This window comes from Antedon bifida, chromosome 3 (genome assembly GCF_963402885.1).
Source record: "Antedon bifida chromosome 3, ecAntBifi1.1, whole genome shotgun sequence".
In the NCBI taxonomy this organism is placed as follows: domain Eukaryota; kingdom Metazoa; phylum Echinodermata; class Crinoidea; order Comatulida; family Antedonidae; genus Antedon; species Antedon bifida.
The window spans coordinates 12493951-12513714 of record NC_136228.1 but is presented as its reverse complement, the minus strand read 5'-3'; the positions used below and the strand labels follow the sequence as shown (position 1 = coordinate 12513714).

The 19764-nt window shown below is 34.3% G+C and overlaps 1 protein-coding gene across 2 annotated transcripts; it reads left to right on the top strand.

The window, feature by feature from the left end:
- The first annotated feature begins 231 nt into the window (after positions 1-231).
- LOC144837662 (uncharacterized) lies at positions 232-18862 on the top strand. 2 transcript variants are annotated; one of them, XM_078692866.1, is made up of 11 exons: positions 232-323; positions 2645-7055; positions 8567-9204; positions 9781-9940; positions 10936-11095; positions 11357-12358; positions 12914-13052; positions 13331-13505; positions 17706-17769; positions 18098-18197; positions 18725-18862. In XM_078692866.1, exons 1-11 carry the CDS (start codon positions 264-266, stop codon positions 18773-18775), a joined length of 6960 nt encoding a protein of 2319 aa, XP_078548992.1. In that variant the 5' UTR covers positions 232-263; the 3' UTR covers positions 18776-18862. The 2 variants fall into 2 exon arrangements, with proteins under 2 accessions (XP_078548992.1, XP_078548993.1); XM_078692867.1 differs by lacking the exon at positions 232-323 and adding an exon at positions 1882-2069.
- Positions 18863-19764: the final 902 nt, after the last annotated feature.

Genomic DNA, 19764 nt, shown 5'->3' with positions numbered 1-19764 from the left:
TACAAATTTCTAAAATTGTGTAGCAAAAAATACAATACAAAAATAAGTTTTTCAACTAAAAAATCAGTTTTGATTAGCAATATTGCTAAAAAAAATTTAAATTTTCCGCTGAATAATAATTTGGAATAGTTTTTTAAACCATAGATAGACCATTTTATATTCTATATTTGATTTGTACAGGCCCTGATAGAGATTGTATTGTAAATTTTAAATTTTGTTTTTATTTATTTGATTAGATTGTATGAAGTTGTCTGTTAGTTGAGATGATCATGGTTGATATTGAGAGGCCCGCTTCTGCATCTTCTACTTCAAGTAGGAGCAAGGTAACCATTTTACTCTTTTATTTATATTTTTAGCATCATCATAATTTATTATCATCATTACTGTATAATTATCATCATAATTCATTATCTTCATCGTCATCCTATTCCCATCATAATATTCCCATCATCATAATTTATTATCATCATCATCATTCATCATCATAATCATCATCATATTCCCATCATCATAATTCATTATCATTGTCATCATATTCCCATCATCATAATTCATTATCATCATCATCGTCATCGTCATCACATTCCCATCATCATAATTCATTATCATCATAATTCATTATCACCATCATCATCATCATCATATTTCCATCATAATTCATCATCATAATTCATCATCATCTTTCATCATCATATTCGTCATCATCATATTCCCATCATCATAATTCATTATCATTCATAATTCGTCATCATTCATCATCATATTCCCATCATCATAATTCATTATCATCCTTCCTAATATCATTATCATCCTTCCTTATCAATATCATAATTCCTTATTATCAATATCACCATTGTCAACAACGAGTTCATCAATCAATGTCATCTTCATTATTATCAAGTTCATCATCAACAACGTCATCGTCACCAAGTTTATTACCGGTTGAATGTTGCTATACAAGATCAACGTATTCTTTGCTTCCATACGTTTCTTTTTCTACGTTGTTGCTTACTTTCAAGCAGCATCCACTGTGAAATTGTTTATTCGCAATCTGTGCCCTGGGAATACAATATTATATGCAGCAGCTATACTTGTTGTAATGAGAATTTCTGGTGAATAATATAATCCTTCTTGTTTGCATATCAATACTGATACATACAAAAACAGATATTGGATTAAAAGTTTAGAGTTGAATATTAGAATGAGAGATGAAACTGTATCATTTTGAGAAGCACTTGGCGTATAGATTTCTTGAAGCTCTGTCTACACTATCAAAATTGATGTGACAAAAAAAAGTGGACATGATAATATCATATCACTACCATATTTGGTTATATAACTACCATATTTGGGCACATCACATTTTGTAGACACAGCTTAAATGTAGACACAGCTTAATGCATAATTTCCTGAAATAATAACTGAAAATGTTCTGGCATACATAACTAGTATGAACAAATTGTAGTGTCTTTTACATGTTACAGTCTTGTCCATCTTGTAAATGTAGTATTCTGCAAGGTAATAATAATCATTTAGCATAAATTGATACAAAAATTAATTTTAGTTTATTTATTGATAATATTATAATATCCATTGCCAAGTTTGGAATTTTCATAAATAAATCTATTATTAGAATGATTTGCTATATTAGGCACACAACACCCTAATTTTGCTGAACCAGAAACTTGTAGTAGTAACACATGTCTAGGCTCTACCAAATATGGATACAAATGTTTGAATATTCATTTTTATCTAAATTTGGTCCCTTACTACAACTCAATGACCAATAACTTCTGCTTGATTTGACATTTTGATAACCTCCTCCACCAAATATGGTAACACACATTTGCATATTTGATAGAATTGATATAAAAGGCATGAGTAATATTTCTGAATGGCTGCAGTTAGTTACATCTGTTACCAACGAACGTTTGAGTGGCTTGCGTGCATTGATTTTAATATCACATTCTAATGGGATAGTATAGGCTAAAACAGTGTGTTTACATAGACTACTCTTAGATATTACGCTACGTTAAATGTTGAATAGGATTTAATGCATTGATAATGAGGTAGGTAGAATATACAGTATGATATTGTAGTACTGTAGAGTATATTAGTCATTGTGAATAGAAAGAAATAAACAGAAGCTAATCGTAGCCACTGTTGAAAATTAAATGTAGCATGTAACGTCGTACTACAGGCCTAGACTCAATGTTGGTGTTCTAGTGGGAAATTATATCCTGTATAGTCAGTGCAGTTGTGTTGAAAATTAAATTTTTTTAAATGTATAAAATGCAAATTATTATATGCATTAGGAGGAACCTTTGTGTAAAAAGCTGTTTTCTTTTAAAATGTAATCTGACTAAAAAAGTTGATGAACATTCATATATACTATCGCAACGTATAGATTATAAAAGATCATGTTTCTCTTTCTGTTCTGCAATATTCATGGAGAAAATGAAAGCTGCATGAAATTAAAGGCCTATACTGTATTTATTTTAGCATTAACTGTAAAGGCTGCAATATACCATAATCCAATTCAATACTGAATCATTATGTTTTATTATTATTATTATTAAACGACATGTTGTTCACTATCATTTAACTAGATAATAACCTACTTTATTTGCATTTGTTCTTCTAGAGAGATGATTGGTATGAATTAATACCGCAACAGGTTGAGCTCTCATCTCCATCAGCAAGTAAACGAAAGACAAGTAACTCATCACCACACCATCCGACTAAGGAAGCAAGAACTTCATCCGGTTATCAAATTTCCGACCAGGATTCGAACGCATCGGATGGGGACGTATTCTCACCGGCACCAGATTTCATCAATGGTGTAAACGATGAAATGTGTAGGGGACATTACGCCGATGACAATGACAATCATTTGGAACAAAATGACAATTTAAAATTATCACCTAATAGTAATGATTCTATACAGAAAGGAGATTGTCACGCCTTCTATTCAGCAGTCGATTGCGGTCAACAAACGACGGCACAATATCCGTTTGTAGAGGATGAAGATTTTGTTAGTAGCAGTGAAGTTGACATCCCACTGCCAACATCTGATGATGATGCAGTAGTTAAACAAACTGTAAAAGAGATCTCTTCAGAGCCTTTAAAAACTGGGGCATTGCAGCAAGCAATATCTAATATATCACTGGATTTTGTTAGCGGAAATCTTAGTGCCTCAATGTCGAAACTGCCTCTGGACAGTAGTTTTTCCTCGGTAACAAGCCAAGATAATGGTTCAACAGAAAGTAGTACCAACACTAGTCCAAGAAGAATAACAAAGACCAAATCAAGGTCTGTTTCTTCTAAAAACAAGGACAATAAAAGAAAACTTTTGAATGGATATACAGCTTCTAGTGAAAAGTCATCTTCAGTTTTAAGTTCAAAGTTGGAAAAGATTTCAAAATCAGGAAACTCAACAAATTCTGATACTTTTAGCGGAATATCAAGTGAAAAACTTGCAACAAGGGAACAATTAAAAGACAATAAGAAAGAGAATATTTACAAATCAAATTTTTTACCTCAAACAGAAGTTGATGCCAAAGACACCCACCAATCCCCTCAAAGCAATTCCTCTGCACATGAGGTATCCTCTGATCTGAACGAAAGCATATCATTTCCTTCGGAGAAAAATGCAGTGAGCATGCTAAGCGACTCTGTTGCCTTAATTGATAAAAAGCCAATTACGACATCAACACCTTATGTACATTCGTCGGATAAACAACCAATGAGAATGAAGAGCAAACAGGCTGTAGATAAAATCAAAACTGTTAAAAAATCTACAAAGAGCCCAAGGAGTTCTTTAGACTCCTCCACAAGCTCTGTTGAAGGAAAGAAAATTTCAATCAGATCACAATCACCAAAGCAAATATCAAAAGCTGCAAGTGCTTCATCCACAGACAATAAGAAAGTTATTTCTAGATCACAATCGCCAAAATATGTTCCTAAGCATTCCACTTCTTTTAGAGATCGTTCTCAATCTCCAAAGCAGATTGCTAAAAATTCAAAACCATCTTCCCGGAGCACGTCAGTTGATTCTAAAAAGTCTGCCACAACTTCTCCAAAGCAAGTTTCTAAAACATCAAAATCTAGAACCGTTTCTTCTTCAGGAAAGAACAGTGTTGTGTCTCAAAGTAGTAAAAGTGACTCTAATGTCTCTTCTAGGTCGAAAGACCTTTCTCGTAGTACGAATCAAAGCCTAAGTACATCAGCGTTTGCTTCACAAAGCTCATCAAATCAAATGAGTGAAGACTCCATAGGATCTACAAGAGACCAAGACTCAAATGAGGTAACTAGAGGGTCTAATGTTCAGCTACCGTTAAATCTTGATACATTCAAACCTGAAATTGAACAAGTTTTAGAGAAAAATGTTCAACCTGTGTCAAAAGCGTCTTCTGTAACTTCATCAATACAGTTTGGTACGGATTCAAGCCAATCTGAAAGTGGTAAAAGTGATTCAAAGACAGCCACGCCAGAATTAAAACCAGCTTCTTCCTATATACAGTACCCATCTGATCTTCAAAGTGACAATATTTCAAAATCTGACTTACAAAAAGAATCAGATTTAGAAAATAGTTTGACAAACCAACCACATAAACAGCAATTGTCTAGGGAAAATTTAAGTCTTAATATGTATTCTCAAAGGGATGCTTTATCAAAGAAGGTAGCTGAACTTCTGGCTGAAAATGCAAGTAATAAAGACCTTTCCAAAAGTAGAGGTGGTAGTGAGAGTTCAAGTAAAGCAGGAACACCTGATAGCATTGAAGAAGATCAGAAGGAGAGAGCAATGAGGATGCAGTTTCTTCAAGAGCATGATAAACCACTATCTGGTTCTCTTGATAATAGAATGTTACAAGGCCACACACAAGGACCTCAAAGACCCCAATCTCCACAATCGGATACAAGTACATCTAGCTCTGTGCGTGCAATTATTGACCGTGTAATGACAAAAGGTTCAGAAGGTTCCATTGACCCTCGATATACGCAGCAAATATCACCAGTAGGTAGTGTAGCTAGTGAACCCACTGGGACTGCTACATCCAGACTAAAAAATCATAGTAAAGGAAGTTCCTCCGGATACTCTGTAATGAGTAGATCACGACTGCATTCCTCGTCTCCTGGTGGTCGTGGAAGCACATCCTCTTTGATATGGGATAGTTTCACTGGACCCTCTTCTTCCGTAGCACCGCCATCAAATGCTCAAATTAGTTCTACCTTGAGCTCACAAACGCCATCAATGGGAATGACACAAACGAGTCTGGATGGAAAATCAGATAGTCTATCTCTGAAAGCTGAATGGCATGCCAGGAAGTCTTCTCAAGTACAAAGTAATAATAATACAAGTAACGTTAGTGCCAAAAGTAGTGACTCTCTTGCAAGACGAGTTCAAAAACTTTTAGCAACAACTGCATATTTAGATTTAAATAAACCTCAAGAAGTTCCTGGACGAGCTAGGCTAGACAGTGATCACGAAGGATTTACTCTGTCAAGATCACTTAGTCCTCACTCAGCAAATCGTCAGAAATTAATGTCTGAGCACGGTAGAAGTGCATCTACTGATGACCTCACTAGAGCTCATCATCATGGTTATTCTCAAATGCAACATCAGGACATGAGAGGAGGGTCAATGGAAGGCCTACAAATTGAAGGGCACTCAACTTTTGGACCTGACATTAGTCAAGATGTTGGAACTTATCCTTCATTTGAACATGGTGGGCCTGATGGCATGAGTTCTGTTTTAATAGGTAGTAGAGCGCCTTCAAGGGTGTCATCAATTTCAATCAGTCCAAGAATGTCACCTCACCCAGTAATGCCAATAAGTAGGCAGGGGTCAGTAGACAATCATGAAAATATTGAAAGTTTGGTACATCAAGTCCGTATGATTCTGGGAGCCGACGCACCACAAGAGAGAGTTGATAGAATCATTAGAGCTGCTCTTCTTGAAGAAGGACGTCAAAGTGCAGAGTTGGATCAATTTTATTCATCACAGAATTTATCAGAGTATCCTTTGACTCAAAGTCACCATTATGGATCTGATCCACATCTAGCTCAACATCGAACTGTTGACTACCAGCAGTATTCCCCAGGTGGGCCTTCAGGAAATCATGCAAATTTACGAAATATTGCAGCTATTAGTCAAGCAAGAAATCTGATATCAAATCAAATACAAAGGGTTGCACAGAATCAGTTTGACCACAGTGTAGACATTAGAGGAATGCAGACGGATTACGATAGACATACTCCAGTACAACATCGATCAAGTCCTCAGGTACCACCGATGCGTATGATGGATGATTGGCAGAGAAGAGAGGCATGGCTTGAGCAAGCTGAAAAAGCTGCACATTCAGACAGACTTGCTTACGGTATTTTACCAGAAAGAACATCTCCACTCTCTGCCTCAAGATCACCTTCTAGAACATCGTCATCGATGGCAAGCTCACCAGATCGATTTTTTGGAATTTCACCACAACAGTCTCCTAAAAAACCTTATGGTCGTGATTCAGACCCTTATTTTGAGTATGGTAGTATTCCAAGTCCACACTCAAGATCTAGGCCATATGGACGGCAATTCCAAACTATTGCTGCCATGGAAACGAATAAACAGTATGGTCATCGAGAACCTGACTGGAACGATCCATACCATTATCATAACTCATCAAGACCAGGATCGGTACATGAAGTTCCTAGTCGACATGCACACTCATTTGATCTTCCAAATCGCCCTCTATCGGCCGGCAATCATGGACAAAGTGCTTTTCATTCAGTTCCCAAAGCTCATATGTTTTCTCGTCGGGGAAATCCTCGATATCATACTGTATCTGGTATCGATCCCAGTGAGTTAATGCGTCACGCATCTCATATGGGGGCTTATCCTGCTAGGATGCCTGATAGAAGTGCATCGTATGGTGCACCTGTTTATGAACATCTACATCCTTACAAACCACCAGGAAGGTCAGAGGTCATGTACACATATCCTTACGGTAATGAAGGGTCTTCACCAGCACACACCGAAACAACAATGGAAAGCACACATCCAGGTAATTGTTTTCAAGTATATAATTGTGTTTTATAAAAGGGACTAAATAAATGGTGAAATGTAATATTTTGCTTGATTTTAATTATTTTTATTTACATTTTGGTTCACAACCTTCAAATTTCGAAGAAAAAAATAATGGGATCTAACAAACATTTTACAGATAAATCTATTGAAAATGAAATACATTTGTTATACACTGACAAATTTCTTTAAAAAATTTTTCATTAAATGTTTAAATAGCTAAAATATTTATTATACAGTATCTCATTTTGCATGCAAATCACCTTTATTAAAAGTGGAATAACCTATTGCAATGTTGATTGATTCTGTTGCAATAATTAATCCCTTTCAGATTGTCAATTAAAATAAACACCAAATGCATTAATCTGTAAAATATGTTTATTCAAAAATGTGATTTTGTTTTACGACATTCGAAATGATGACATATTATTTGCTTTTGCACTTTCAATATGCATTAATATTATAATATAAATATGCAGTACCTGTTATGCGTCAATATAGAAAAATCATCCTAATAAAACATTGTATACAGAATCTGAATATTCACATTGCACCAAATATTTAATAATGGTGTACTCATTATGTATTTAAAGATGTATTGTCCCCCTGAAAAAATATTTCTTACAATTTTTATTTTAATATGCCATTTTAATGTCACATTTAATAGTTATCCATTTTGACCAAAAATTGGATAGAAACAAAATGTATTTACCTAAAGAAACTATAATTTAAAGCAAAAAATTGTCAAATTGGCTACTATACTAGCCAGTGGGTTTTTGGTTGAATTTAACCATTTATTTTGTCATTTTATAATTGAAAACAATCTTTTTTCTTTTTTTTACCTACGAAAGTGATTAACTAACTACAAAATAACCTATCCAAAGTCTGATTTTTCTGAATTTTCTTTTTTTATGTTTTTTGGGGGGAAAATACATCTTTAATATTAAAATCTAAATTCTATTTCCTTCTTTTGTGTCCAAAAAATCACCCAAAGCATGGTAGGTTGCCAATGTTAAGTCGGTAGTACTGTGAGTGCTGCCAATATAAAATATATCCTAACAGGAAGAAAATCAGGAAATTCTTTGTTAAATTATTAGATTGAATTTGGAAATTTTTATTTCTTGGCATTCAATATGGTTCTTAATAGGTATACTTTATAGTGTTCCCACATTGGGATAATTTCTCAAGTGTAGAATGTTTGCAAACATAGATTATACCAATTGATTGACCAAGTTTTAATATAAACTATTAACAGCATAAATGTTTTTAATAAAAGCTCAATATTATTTTCTTTCTTTATTTCCATTCATCATACATAAACATACATAAATAATCATAGTACAGTACAAAGATAAGTTATAGTAACTTATTTGCTAATGAAGAGAAATAAATACTATACAGTTTTGATGAAAGATATAAATTTGCCACAGTAGGATGTTTTTATGAACGCATTTCATGTAATTCACTTTACCATGTATTTTTATTAATCAGGTTCAGACGATGCTCAACCACCGCATTTCCCCCGTCATGTTCTAGGTGATCGACAAGAAAGACACGAAAAGTACTCTCCTTCAGGAATTTACTCAAATAATCCAGTTGTGTCGCCAAAATCTCACAGGTCTCCTCCAGCGGCAAAAAGTCATGTTAGACCAGTTGCTTGGGATGTTCCTAAAGATATGGACACCGGTAAAGAGCAGTTTTCACCTCCAGGGCAAAGGATTAAAAAGGCTGGTGGCGTAACAACATGGAAAGAGATGTCACTGTCAAAATCCAGCTCTGAAGGGGAAGATAAATCGGAAGAAGAAGGTGAAAGGTCAAGTAGAAAGCACCAAGAGAGACACCAGTATAGAGATGGCTCTGTTGGCAGGAAAAGAGAGGAGTCTCCACATAAATCTAACAATTTCTTTGTAGGTTATAAAGATCCAGAGGTCATGGATTCCGATCGTGAAGACACCATGGAAGCGGAAATGGATAGAATAAGAAATAACTTGGAACGATCACGGAGTGGTATACATGGTGATGCAAGACCAATCTATCAATCACCTCCCTTTCATCGGAAGGGTGGTGGTTCAAGCAACGGGACAGCGTTACCTGGTACTTACTCCAGACAGGCACTACAACAAGTTCAGGTGAGATTGATTATAGATTCATTATTTATATAATGAGATACAATACAACAAGATGTCCTCAGAGTTGGCTGTGTGTCTGTGTTGGCCCTCATTTAGAAAAGCATGCTCATAATAAGGGTATCTCTTAAAAGGGTGTGTCCGTTAAAAGGGCGTGTCCCTTGAAAGATGGTTGTGCCAAAGGAAACTACTAGAAAATAACAAATATAACTTGTATTCTACTAAATGAATTTGACTGTTTTACTTTATCGTTTTGATTTTGTGTTTGCTTATTTTATTGAATCTCCATTGTGATCCAACCAATAATACCCATGTCATTGTCATTTTTTTCAGTAATTTACTTTTTGGTTATATTCTATTACAGTATATTAATTCACCTAATATTTTAATCATCTAATTGTTTCATTTGATTAAAATTATACTGGTAAATTTTTGGCGCATCTAGAAGAATGATTCTGTTCTGTTTTCCAAATTTGAGATTAATTTGTGGCTAAATACTGAGCATTTATTTAATAAAGATACTGCTAAAAGAACAGTACTAAATTATTAGCATAATTAATAGTAATGTTTACTTTGTAGCAAGAAAACGCTTCAGATAATCAAGAGTATGCCCAAGCACGGGATGAGTACCAGAGGTCAAAGGTCAAGGAGAAGAAGGAATTAGATCGACATCAATTGGAGCGATTGACTGCTTTAATTCAGAATCCAGGGCAATACTACACGACCAGGTCATCAACAGGTGTGTTAGATATTTAATCAATGTATAGGTAGCAACTATGACAACACTTTAACATTATACTGACTTGTAATGAACAAATGGAGAGATTTCGATTTGCAACAACTAATGTCCATGAATTAGTTAACGCTGCTGCCAATCTATAGATTAAATTAAAGACACCTTCCCTACAATTTGTGACGTTTTGTAAAAATAATACATATATATTACTTTAAAAACATTAAACCAGGTCATTCCTTGTCTTAAATGTACGTTTATGGTAAATTATGATAAAAAGTGAGAAACAATGCACTACCTAAGTAGCTCGCGGCGAATGACCTCTCGTGGACAGTCTTTAGGCCTAGCTGGTAAACATCGGTAACGTACGAACATCTTACGCTAGCTATATACCTAGCCTGACGTTGTATAGTTGCTGCATTAATTGTCTTTCTATTTGTTTTGCCAGACTCCTTTGATACAAATTGGGGGACACCCGGTATTTTCGCTGAAAAGTTAGGAGTCTTCCATTTGTTTTGGCCTCACAATTGATCGAAAAGTGGCTGAATTACAGAAGAAAAAAAAAATATCATTCCGCGCGCAATGCATTTTGGTTTAGCGGGCCGCTATAATTATTAGAATCGACTTATTTTTCACATTTTTAACCGTTTAAAGACAAAAAAAGTTATCGCAATAGGACTATATATTATTATTTTTACATTAAATATAGTTTGTGATCTTAAATTAGACCTAAAAAACGTAGGGAAGGGGTCTTTAACTATTAGGCTTTTCTTTTTGTTTGTGTGTGTTTTTATATTTATATCTATATTTTCATCCTGTGATTGGTGTTTTCACTGTTGGATGTGAAAGAATAAAATACAAAAAAAAAATATTGTACTCATGCAGAGTTAGTTGGGAAGCATGTTGCTGGTGGTTTCTGGGTCCAGATGACAACAACAACGACACATGAATTTTATATTGTTCCACTAATAATATTCGTTTATATTCCTATCTTGTAACAGGATCGATAGGTGAAATTTCAGATGATGCCTCTAGTATTAGTTCAACAGGCAGTCTACCACGAAGAAGAAAGAAATGGCGGAAAGACGCAAAGTTTACTCCAAAACAACAATCACCTGAAGAAGCTGATAGAAACTTTGCTGAAGATATACAACATCAAATGTTTGTACAACTGTTTTAAATAGTATAAAATTGTAATGAATAATTTAATTATCGACGGAAAGAGTTTGCATTAGCGAATTGTAGTTAGCTCAATTCTTACCTCACACCTTATGGATATGACTAATGAATATTCATGTTTATTTTGTGATGTTTCATGAGGGGTCCCCAACGTATGTACAAAAAGAAATATCGAAGCCAGGCCATCTGTTTTTTAAAAATCTCAATATGATAGTTTTCTTATATTTATTATTATCTTTCTAGACTGGAAGAAGAAGAGAAAGATGATTCAAATACGTCATCAAGTGATGAAACAAAACCAGACAAGATAAACAGACTTCATACAAGCAAAGAAAACACAAAAACACCGACATCTCCAAGTGACATCAAATATGACGATATTCTAAAGGAAACTACGCTATCTGATTTGAGTGTTGACTCTGAGAGATTATACCGCATGCTTGGTGCAAAAGGAGTTGAGAAACTCAGTACAAAACTCTTAAAACTACAACAAAAAATTGAGATACAAAAGGAGCAACATAAACGTAGGATAACTGTTAAGAAGGTTCCGCTAGCAGTCATTGGCCCAACCAGCTCATCCGAATCTGAAGTCTCCAATATTATGTCAACAGATTCGTCGCTTTATTCTTCCGAGTTACATCGTGTTTCTGAAGGTCACGAGCGCCTAGGAAGGAAACCGTTGCGTACGCACATAGACAGGTTTCACAAGATGCCTGAAAGGAGCAGCAGTGTGGAATCTGAGCCGATGTATCGGTCAAGAACGTATCGTCATGACGTTGCAGCTGATAGTACAGATGGTTTGGCTAGTGATGTTACATCTGATACAATTGGTAAACCGCAAACTAAACCACGCAGGTCGCAATCTTTACATGATAAAGCATCGCGGGGTAAAGGTTATAGGAAACGTGATGAAAGTCCAGGAGACAATGGGTTATCCGAATCGGATGATCAAATCTTTCATAAACCTTCGCGACCAGCACCTCGTTCTCGAGATAAAACTTCAGCTGTAAATGCTTCGAAACGGCCAATTAAAGGAACAGCATTTACGGTTGATGTTGGAGAGGGTAATATTCAAGATGTCGCAAGAAGACGAAAGGATAAATTAAGGGACAAAGAAAACCAAAGAGACCCTAGATCAAAGGAACCAGGAGCTAAGCCAAAAACAAGAAGTTTAAAAACAGGAGAAAAACCAAAAAAATCCAGCACACCTGAATCACCTGATGACGAGAAGAAAAAAGAAATCATGTATGTTACAAATTGTCTTGGTATACAAGTTATTATAACTAAAGCATTAGGAATGTCACAATTTATATAACTATTCTCAAATGCGGCCTAGCCAATTCTACCTCTCCTTTATCCATCTCCTTATTCTTAAATGTCACAGTTAATTTCCTGTCAATGCATCTGGGACGCATTTTGCTTTGCAATAATGCGATCCGGTTAACATAATTTAGCATAAACAATAAGATGCAACGTGGGATTGTTATGAGTCACTTGGCGGAACACCAATATCACAATTTATATCCTGGTCTATGTTTTGATAATTAGTTAATTTTAAATAATGTTATTAATGATAATATTTAATAATTATTAATTTAATAATAATATTTAGTAATTGAATGGTGATATTTATTAATTATAAATTAATTTAATTAGCCCTGACAAAGGAATAGTTTTAGGACTTGACAAGTCTTATCTTCTTTCCTTTTTAACTAATTTTGATTTAGCTTTTTATTTATCTTATTTGTATCTCCATTGAGATACAACCATTGATAACTTTTGTTTTTGATTGATCCTTAGTGTAGCACCACCAAAACCAGTTGAGAAGCCAGTTGGTTGGTTTCAGCCTTTCAGTAGCAAAATGCCATGGGTACAGGAGAAGAAAGATCCTAAAAAACATGAAAATCCACCAGACCCTCTTGCAAAAGTTAGCCTTAAGGTAAGACTAGGAGCTATCAAATTATTCACCCTTTAAAAATATACTTAAACTGACTACTGTATTAAGCTCTGTCCACACTATCAAAGTTTATTTGACAAACAAATGTGATGTGCCCATATATGGACACGATGATGTCATACCACTACCATATTTGGGAATATCACTACCATATTTGGAAACATCACATTTTTTTTGTCAAACTAGTTTGATAGGGTAGACAGAGCTTATGATGAGTACCTTATAAATGACAATAATGTTAACATCTTTACATTTTACAGGAAGCCTTTGAATTGCACAAACTATCCTTTATATCAAAATCAAAAGAACGTGTTAAGAAGGTTAAACTGGCAGCAGAAGAACGACAAATACAGGAGCATTACGAAAAGGAACGATTGAAAATGTTCCAGGAAGAGAAACCAAAACAAGCCAATCCACACGCACATCCACTTAGTGGTGAGTGTCTAGTAGTATTATTCAATTAATTAGGTAGCTTATATTATGTATGCACTTTAGGAGCGTGATTACTCACTCACCCAATTCCTTATCACAGTTTTTGGTGGATACTTGGTCTAGGAGACAACTAATGACACAATATACGTAGGTCCTAAAGCCTTGTCTACACTTTATGTTACAAAACAATGGGATGTGCCCATATATGGACGTGATGATGTCATATCACTACCATATTTGGGCATACAACTACCATATTTGTTTTTGTTTTTGTGAAACTAGTTTGATAATGTAGACAGTGTTTAAGTCATCACAAATCAAAATCTCACAAGCTTAGATTTCTCAAGTCTGATCAGTACCTATAATAGGATGTTAACAATTATTTTTAAGACCTAATATGCTGCAATTGTTTTCCTTGTTTGATGAAGGAATGCTTGTGAACTAATTTTGATAAAATCATCATTTTCAAATAAATCTTGTTCTATTCCAGAGGAAACAAATACTATAGTTACCGATGCAGCTCCCATTTCTTGTTCAGTTAAGAAATTCAGGTGATTTTAGCAAAAACTAGGCAAACTCAAACCGGTGGTAGTATCAATTATAAGGGTAGCATATTTTTTATTGGTGAAGGTATATAAATACATGTTTTTAGTTGGGGGTTTCGAGGGGAGATTTTTGTTTGTATATTAGCGTGTGTTTTTTTAATATGCATTATCTTCTATAGGAGAAATGTGATGTACCTGTAAATCTTTATGTATACATTTTTATGTTGTTTACTGTTAATGAAAATGTAATACGTTTCTACTATTTCATTTCTTAAAGCAATTAAATTATTATATTTTTATTTGATTTGTTACTAATTCTTCATACATTATAAACATAGATTCTATTTTGATTTTCATAGTTTATCAGAAGATTTAATGTCCCAAACAGAGAGTAGTTTATACTTTGGTGTTATTAGATGACTATAGATAAATTTCATTTCTACCTCTTAGCTCATAAAGACCAAGATCTTGTTCAACATTTTTAATGTTTTGGCAAACTTTACACTTTGAACTATGAACCATAAACTTTAAACCATAAACTTTGAACCTTGAGTTACCTTGATGTATCTAACTATTAGATAAGTTTCATTTCTACCTCTTACAGTCGGAAAGCCGCGTTGGTAACGCATCACTGATTTCATTCATTGTGAGGGCGCGCTTCGTGGAAAATGTTGGAATTTTTGCTATTTTAGTACACTTAGAAAATGGTATAATTTTGATATTAAATGAAATCAATAAACGTATTTCAATAGTTGAACTATAAGCGTAAATAATGATAAAAACTGTGATCTAAATTCCACAGATTTTTTGTTTCAAGAAATATCATTATTTTATGTATAAACTTTTTTACTTTAATTTTTTTTTAAATGATGGTAAAAAATCATTAAATTTTATATTTTCTAGATAAGGTTTCAAAGCGAATTTAAAATCCTTTCAAGATAAACTATTAAGCTATCTATTAAAGTAAAAATCTAATTTTAAGCTTTCTTGGGATGCAACTCCCACTAATCAAACCAAACCTACTACATTTCTGTTCTGTTTCGATCGAAAAATCGCCATTTTGAAACTTTGTTTACGTTTTACGAAGCTGGTACGAATCGTCCCGGACCGAATCGTGTCTGTGTTCAATACGGTTTTTATGCAGGCGTATTACGTCATAGGCCTAAGATTTCAATTTGCTCCCCGATTATTGTTCTATTTGGTTTCTGAGCTAGGAAAGGCTACCTACTATAATTACTTACTTGATTTCTAGCCTAGCTAGGCCTAAAAATAGTATTTTCTAGGCCTAGCTAGGCTGAGTAATTCTGATATAATACTAATATTAGATAGGTAGGCCTACCCTAGTGAGTGTTAATAATAGTAGCTGGGTATTCTATAGTCTAGGCTGGTGGTAGGTCTATCCCAGCTCTGCTCATATACCAAGCAAGAAGAAGCCTGAAGGAGAAACTAGGCCCAGAACAAATAAAAAACTGTTAAAAAAACAATAAATGGAAAAATAAAAATAAATAACCCATTTTCAATTTATATATGGGGAATGTTTTATAAAATCGGGCATGTTTGTTTCAGAGACTCAAACGTGTATTTTTATATGGTCATGTTTTTAAAAAAGATAATTATGGGCCCAGCTGAAACCAAGATATAAAAATATAAGTCCATCATTTACTTGTATATAAATATTACTTTATTAGATACAACTTGCATTTCACACAAGCAACCAATTTTTTTTTTACGTATACAGAATGTGAAAAAGCAGTTTTTAATACAAATATCTTTCAAACAATACTGATATAAATAGTAAATACTACTACTACTGTATATATTATTTAAATAGCAACTTGTTCATCAAACATAACAAACTAGCTAGGCCTTAGCCTATATCATATTAACTTACGTGAGTCTTACGGTTGTACTGATTTTATGATTGTTTTATATGTTTATATTGTATGTATCTGTGTGACTCTGGTTAATAAAGTAAATCAATCAATCAATTGCAACTTAATTTATATCTTATCATTGACTGATCTGAAACGCTTCTAAAACTTGAATGCGCATGAATGTATATGTTATATTATTATTAGCGAATAAAATGAAAAACTATCAGCTGCAGCAATGATATTGAAATCGAGAAAACCATTACAGCTTCCACCGTCCAACCTCATATTGAAGAACGAGACAGAAAATCGTCGAGTCTTGATACCAACAAAAAACCTAAAATGAAAATGAATAGCTGAAATGTAATGAATGAAACTATTTAAATAATTGTCACTATGATATGAACAAAACATTGCATCGTTATACAGTATAATTATTCAACAACCTGAAAACATTTTCAGATATAGGCCTACCATGAAAAAGCAGCAAATACAAAATTTCCTTATGTCTGTTTATTGTAATAATTATTAATATTATAAATAAATTGTACCCCTCAGTTGTCAATAATTTTACTATAAATAAATATTTAACTATATAGAATAGGTAGGCCTATACCTGTATCAGGCTGCGATTTGCTTAATTATCTTTTTAAAACTTCCCAATGCATCTTCAATATAGAGTAGGATTGTAACGATACTTTAATAATACTAAATTGTAACTAAAGTATTTAAATTATTAACAGAACATGTTACTAGGCCTAGGCCGATACAATACGACAACGATCCACCAGGTCGTGCATATACTCACCTACAACAACCACAATCAACACACCATGGATGCACCACACACGACGGAACTAGTGCCGCGAGACGTAACAATATATGACATGAGGACCTTTTTTAAAATGTTCGCTATAGGAAGCTTAAATAGGGTTTCAAGCCAATTTTAACGTAAAACAGACTATTGATACTTACTCTATCCATATACGTCGGTTTTTTGGTAATTCACTGTATGGGATGCAAATCCCACTAATGGAAAATTTGTAAACAAACACCTGTTAGAAAACTTCAGTTTTGACGGACGCACACGAACTTTGGAAAGAAATTGTCGCTGACAACAAATCCAACAAATTATTCAGAAAATTAGGTGACCTGCGACATCTTAAACATATAAGGAACTGATCTTACCATATATGGTTAATTTTTCGCCTACTAATGTTTATTAAACAGCTATTAAATGACGTATACTTTATGCTAATGTTTTCGCGCGAAACGTTGATGCTTCTGTGCCGAGAGAGGGCTTCTAAAATTTATGACGTCATGCGAAGTCGAAAATTCAGCGATAACGGTCATATTTCCCAACGCGGCTCTCCGACTGCTTAGCTCTTTTTGTTGGTGAAGGAATTTACATACCAAACTTCAGCAAATCCATTCAATGTTATCAGGCTAGTGAAATTTCAGACAAGCAAACCATAAAGACCAAGATTGTGTTCAACATTTTAAATGTTTTGGCAAACTTTAAACTTTGAACTGTCAACCATAAACTTTGAACCTTCAGTTACCTTAATCTAAATTAGATAAGTTTCATTTCTACCTCTTAGCTCTTCTTGTTGGTGAAGGAATTTACATACCAAACTTCAGTCAATCTATTCCATGTTATTAGGCTAAATAAAGACCAAGATCTTGTTCATCATTTTTAATGTTTGGCAAACTTTGAACTGTGAACCATAAACTTTGAACCTTGAGTTACCTTGTTTTATACATATTTTGTGTTTTTGATTCAACAGACCAACTTCACTCGCCAAAACGAAGGGTAATGTCAAGAAAGGAAATGAAAGCACAAACAGAAAGGTAAGATTTTATTTTGTATTTAATAGCATTTTCTGATATTACTAGTAATATTTGCTCTTGTACACAGTAGCATAACAACTGAAACGTTACATTCTCCACTTTACTTTATTTCTTTTTCAAAACATATTGTGTATCACAAGGTTTTTTTGCCTGTCAATTATCCAGTTTGTCATGTTAAGGGTCCTCTATCAAATGCCCCAGTTATATACTCATTAAATGTGAAGAAGACAATGTCAAAAGGAATATCACATACTTATTAATGTTTTACTATGGGAAACATTTAATGTTAAGAATAAAATGTATTGAATTTGTTCTTTTGTTTTTCCAGGATATACAGCAATCTGCCAGAAGTAAAGAAAAAAATCGAAGGACAGAAACGTACGCAGGCAAACCAAACAAACAGACTGAGAGCACAGCTCTATAAAAAGGTAATAATTATCAAGTATTTTAAAAAGTATCTCAACTAATGAATAGTTTTGGTTTCTGCTGCAAGTTGCAGTGATTCAAAATCAATTCAACTCTTGTGATTTGCCTTACTTACTTAATCCCCTACTCTTTGCTTTTTAACATGCACTACTGTATGTACACAGGACAAACAGGTTTATGTCCCATCCGAAGGACGAGGCAATGAGAGTAAATCATCTTGCCTAAGGACAGTTAGTATGGTGCAGATAGGCTCGAACCCATGCCTATCACATGCTAGTCCGATATTATTACACCATCACTCTCCATTATATAAAGCACCCGCCGCGATTCCAGACGTCTCCCATCCAGAATGCAACTGGGCCCAACATTGCTTAACTTCGGTGATCTGACAAGAACCGGTGTTTCAATGCTGTATGGCCATATCATCTTATGATTTCTACATGTTTTATGAACTTTTAACCAGAAAGTAAATCATAACAAGTCATAACAATCCACAATAATGATTAAAAATTGTATTCCTGTTTTTCAGAAACTTATGGAGCGTTTAAAGGGAAAACAATGGACTGGTCCGAGTATATGAAACCAACAATGGACTGGTCCATTGTATATGAAGTTAACAATGGACTGGTCTGGCTATATGAAACCAACAATGGACTGGTCTGAGTATATGAAGTCAACAATGGACTGGTCTGAGTATATGAAGTCACCAATGGACTGACCGGAGTATATGAAACCAACATTGGACTGGTCTAACTATAATGAAGTCAACGATGGACTAGTCCAACTATATGAAGTCAACAATGGACTGGTCTAACTATATGAAGTCAACAATGGACTGGTCTGAGTATATGAAACCAACAATGGACTGGTCTGAGTATATGAAACCAACAATGGACTGGTCTGAGTATATAAAGTCATCAATGGACTGGTCTGAGTATATAAAGTCATCAATGGACTGGTCTGAGTATATAAAGTCATCAATGGACTGGTCTGAGTATATGAAGTCAACAATGGAATGGTCTGAGTATATAAAGTCATCAATGGACTGGTCTGAGTATATAAAGTCATCAATGGACTGGTCTGAGTATATAAAGTCATCAATGGACTGGTCTGAGTATATGAAGTCAACAATGGAATGGTCTGAGTATATGAAGTCATCAATGGACTGGTCTGAGTATATGAAGTCACCAATGGACTGGTCCAACTATGTGCAGTCGGCAATGCACTGGTCTGAGTATATGAAACCAACAATGGACTGGTCTGAGTATATAAAGTCATCAATGGACTGGTCTGAGTATATGAAGTCACCAATGGACTGGTCCAACTATGTGCAGTCGGCAATGGACTGGTCTGAGTATATGAAGTCAACAATGGACTGGTCCAACTATATGAAGTCAACAATTAGATTAAAGTGTCTTTAGTTTCAATGAAACTTTAGGTAGTATGTTTTGCTATGAACTAGATTTAATAGTTTAAGAGTAATTATTGAATAAGGTAGCTGAAAGAAAAGTGTTGCTTATTTATATGTATTTATGTATGGATTTAAGGGTGCTTTAAATGTATTGTATT

What these genes read in the sequence shown, in the direction of transcription:
- LOC144837662 (XM_078692866.1), top strand. Translation starts at nt 264, where the DNA reads ATGATCATGGTTGATATTGAGAGGCCCGCTTCTGCATCTTCTACTTCA. An exon ending in CACGACCAGGTCATCAACAG is followed by an intron (nt 9,941 to 10,935) that starts GTGTGTTAGATA and finishes ATCTTGTAACAG; the next exon opens with GATCGATAGGTGAAATTTCA. An exon ending in TTGCAAAAGTTAGCCTTAAG is followed by an intron (nt 13,053 to 13,330) that starts GTAAGACTAGGA and finishes TACATTTTACAG; the next exon opens with GAAGCCTTTGAATTGCACAA.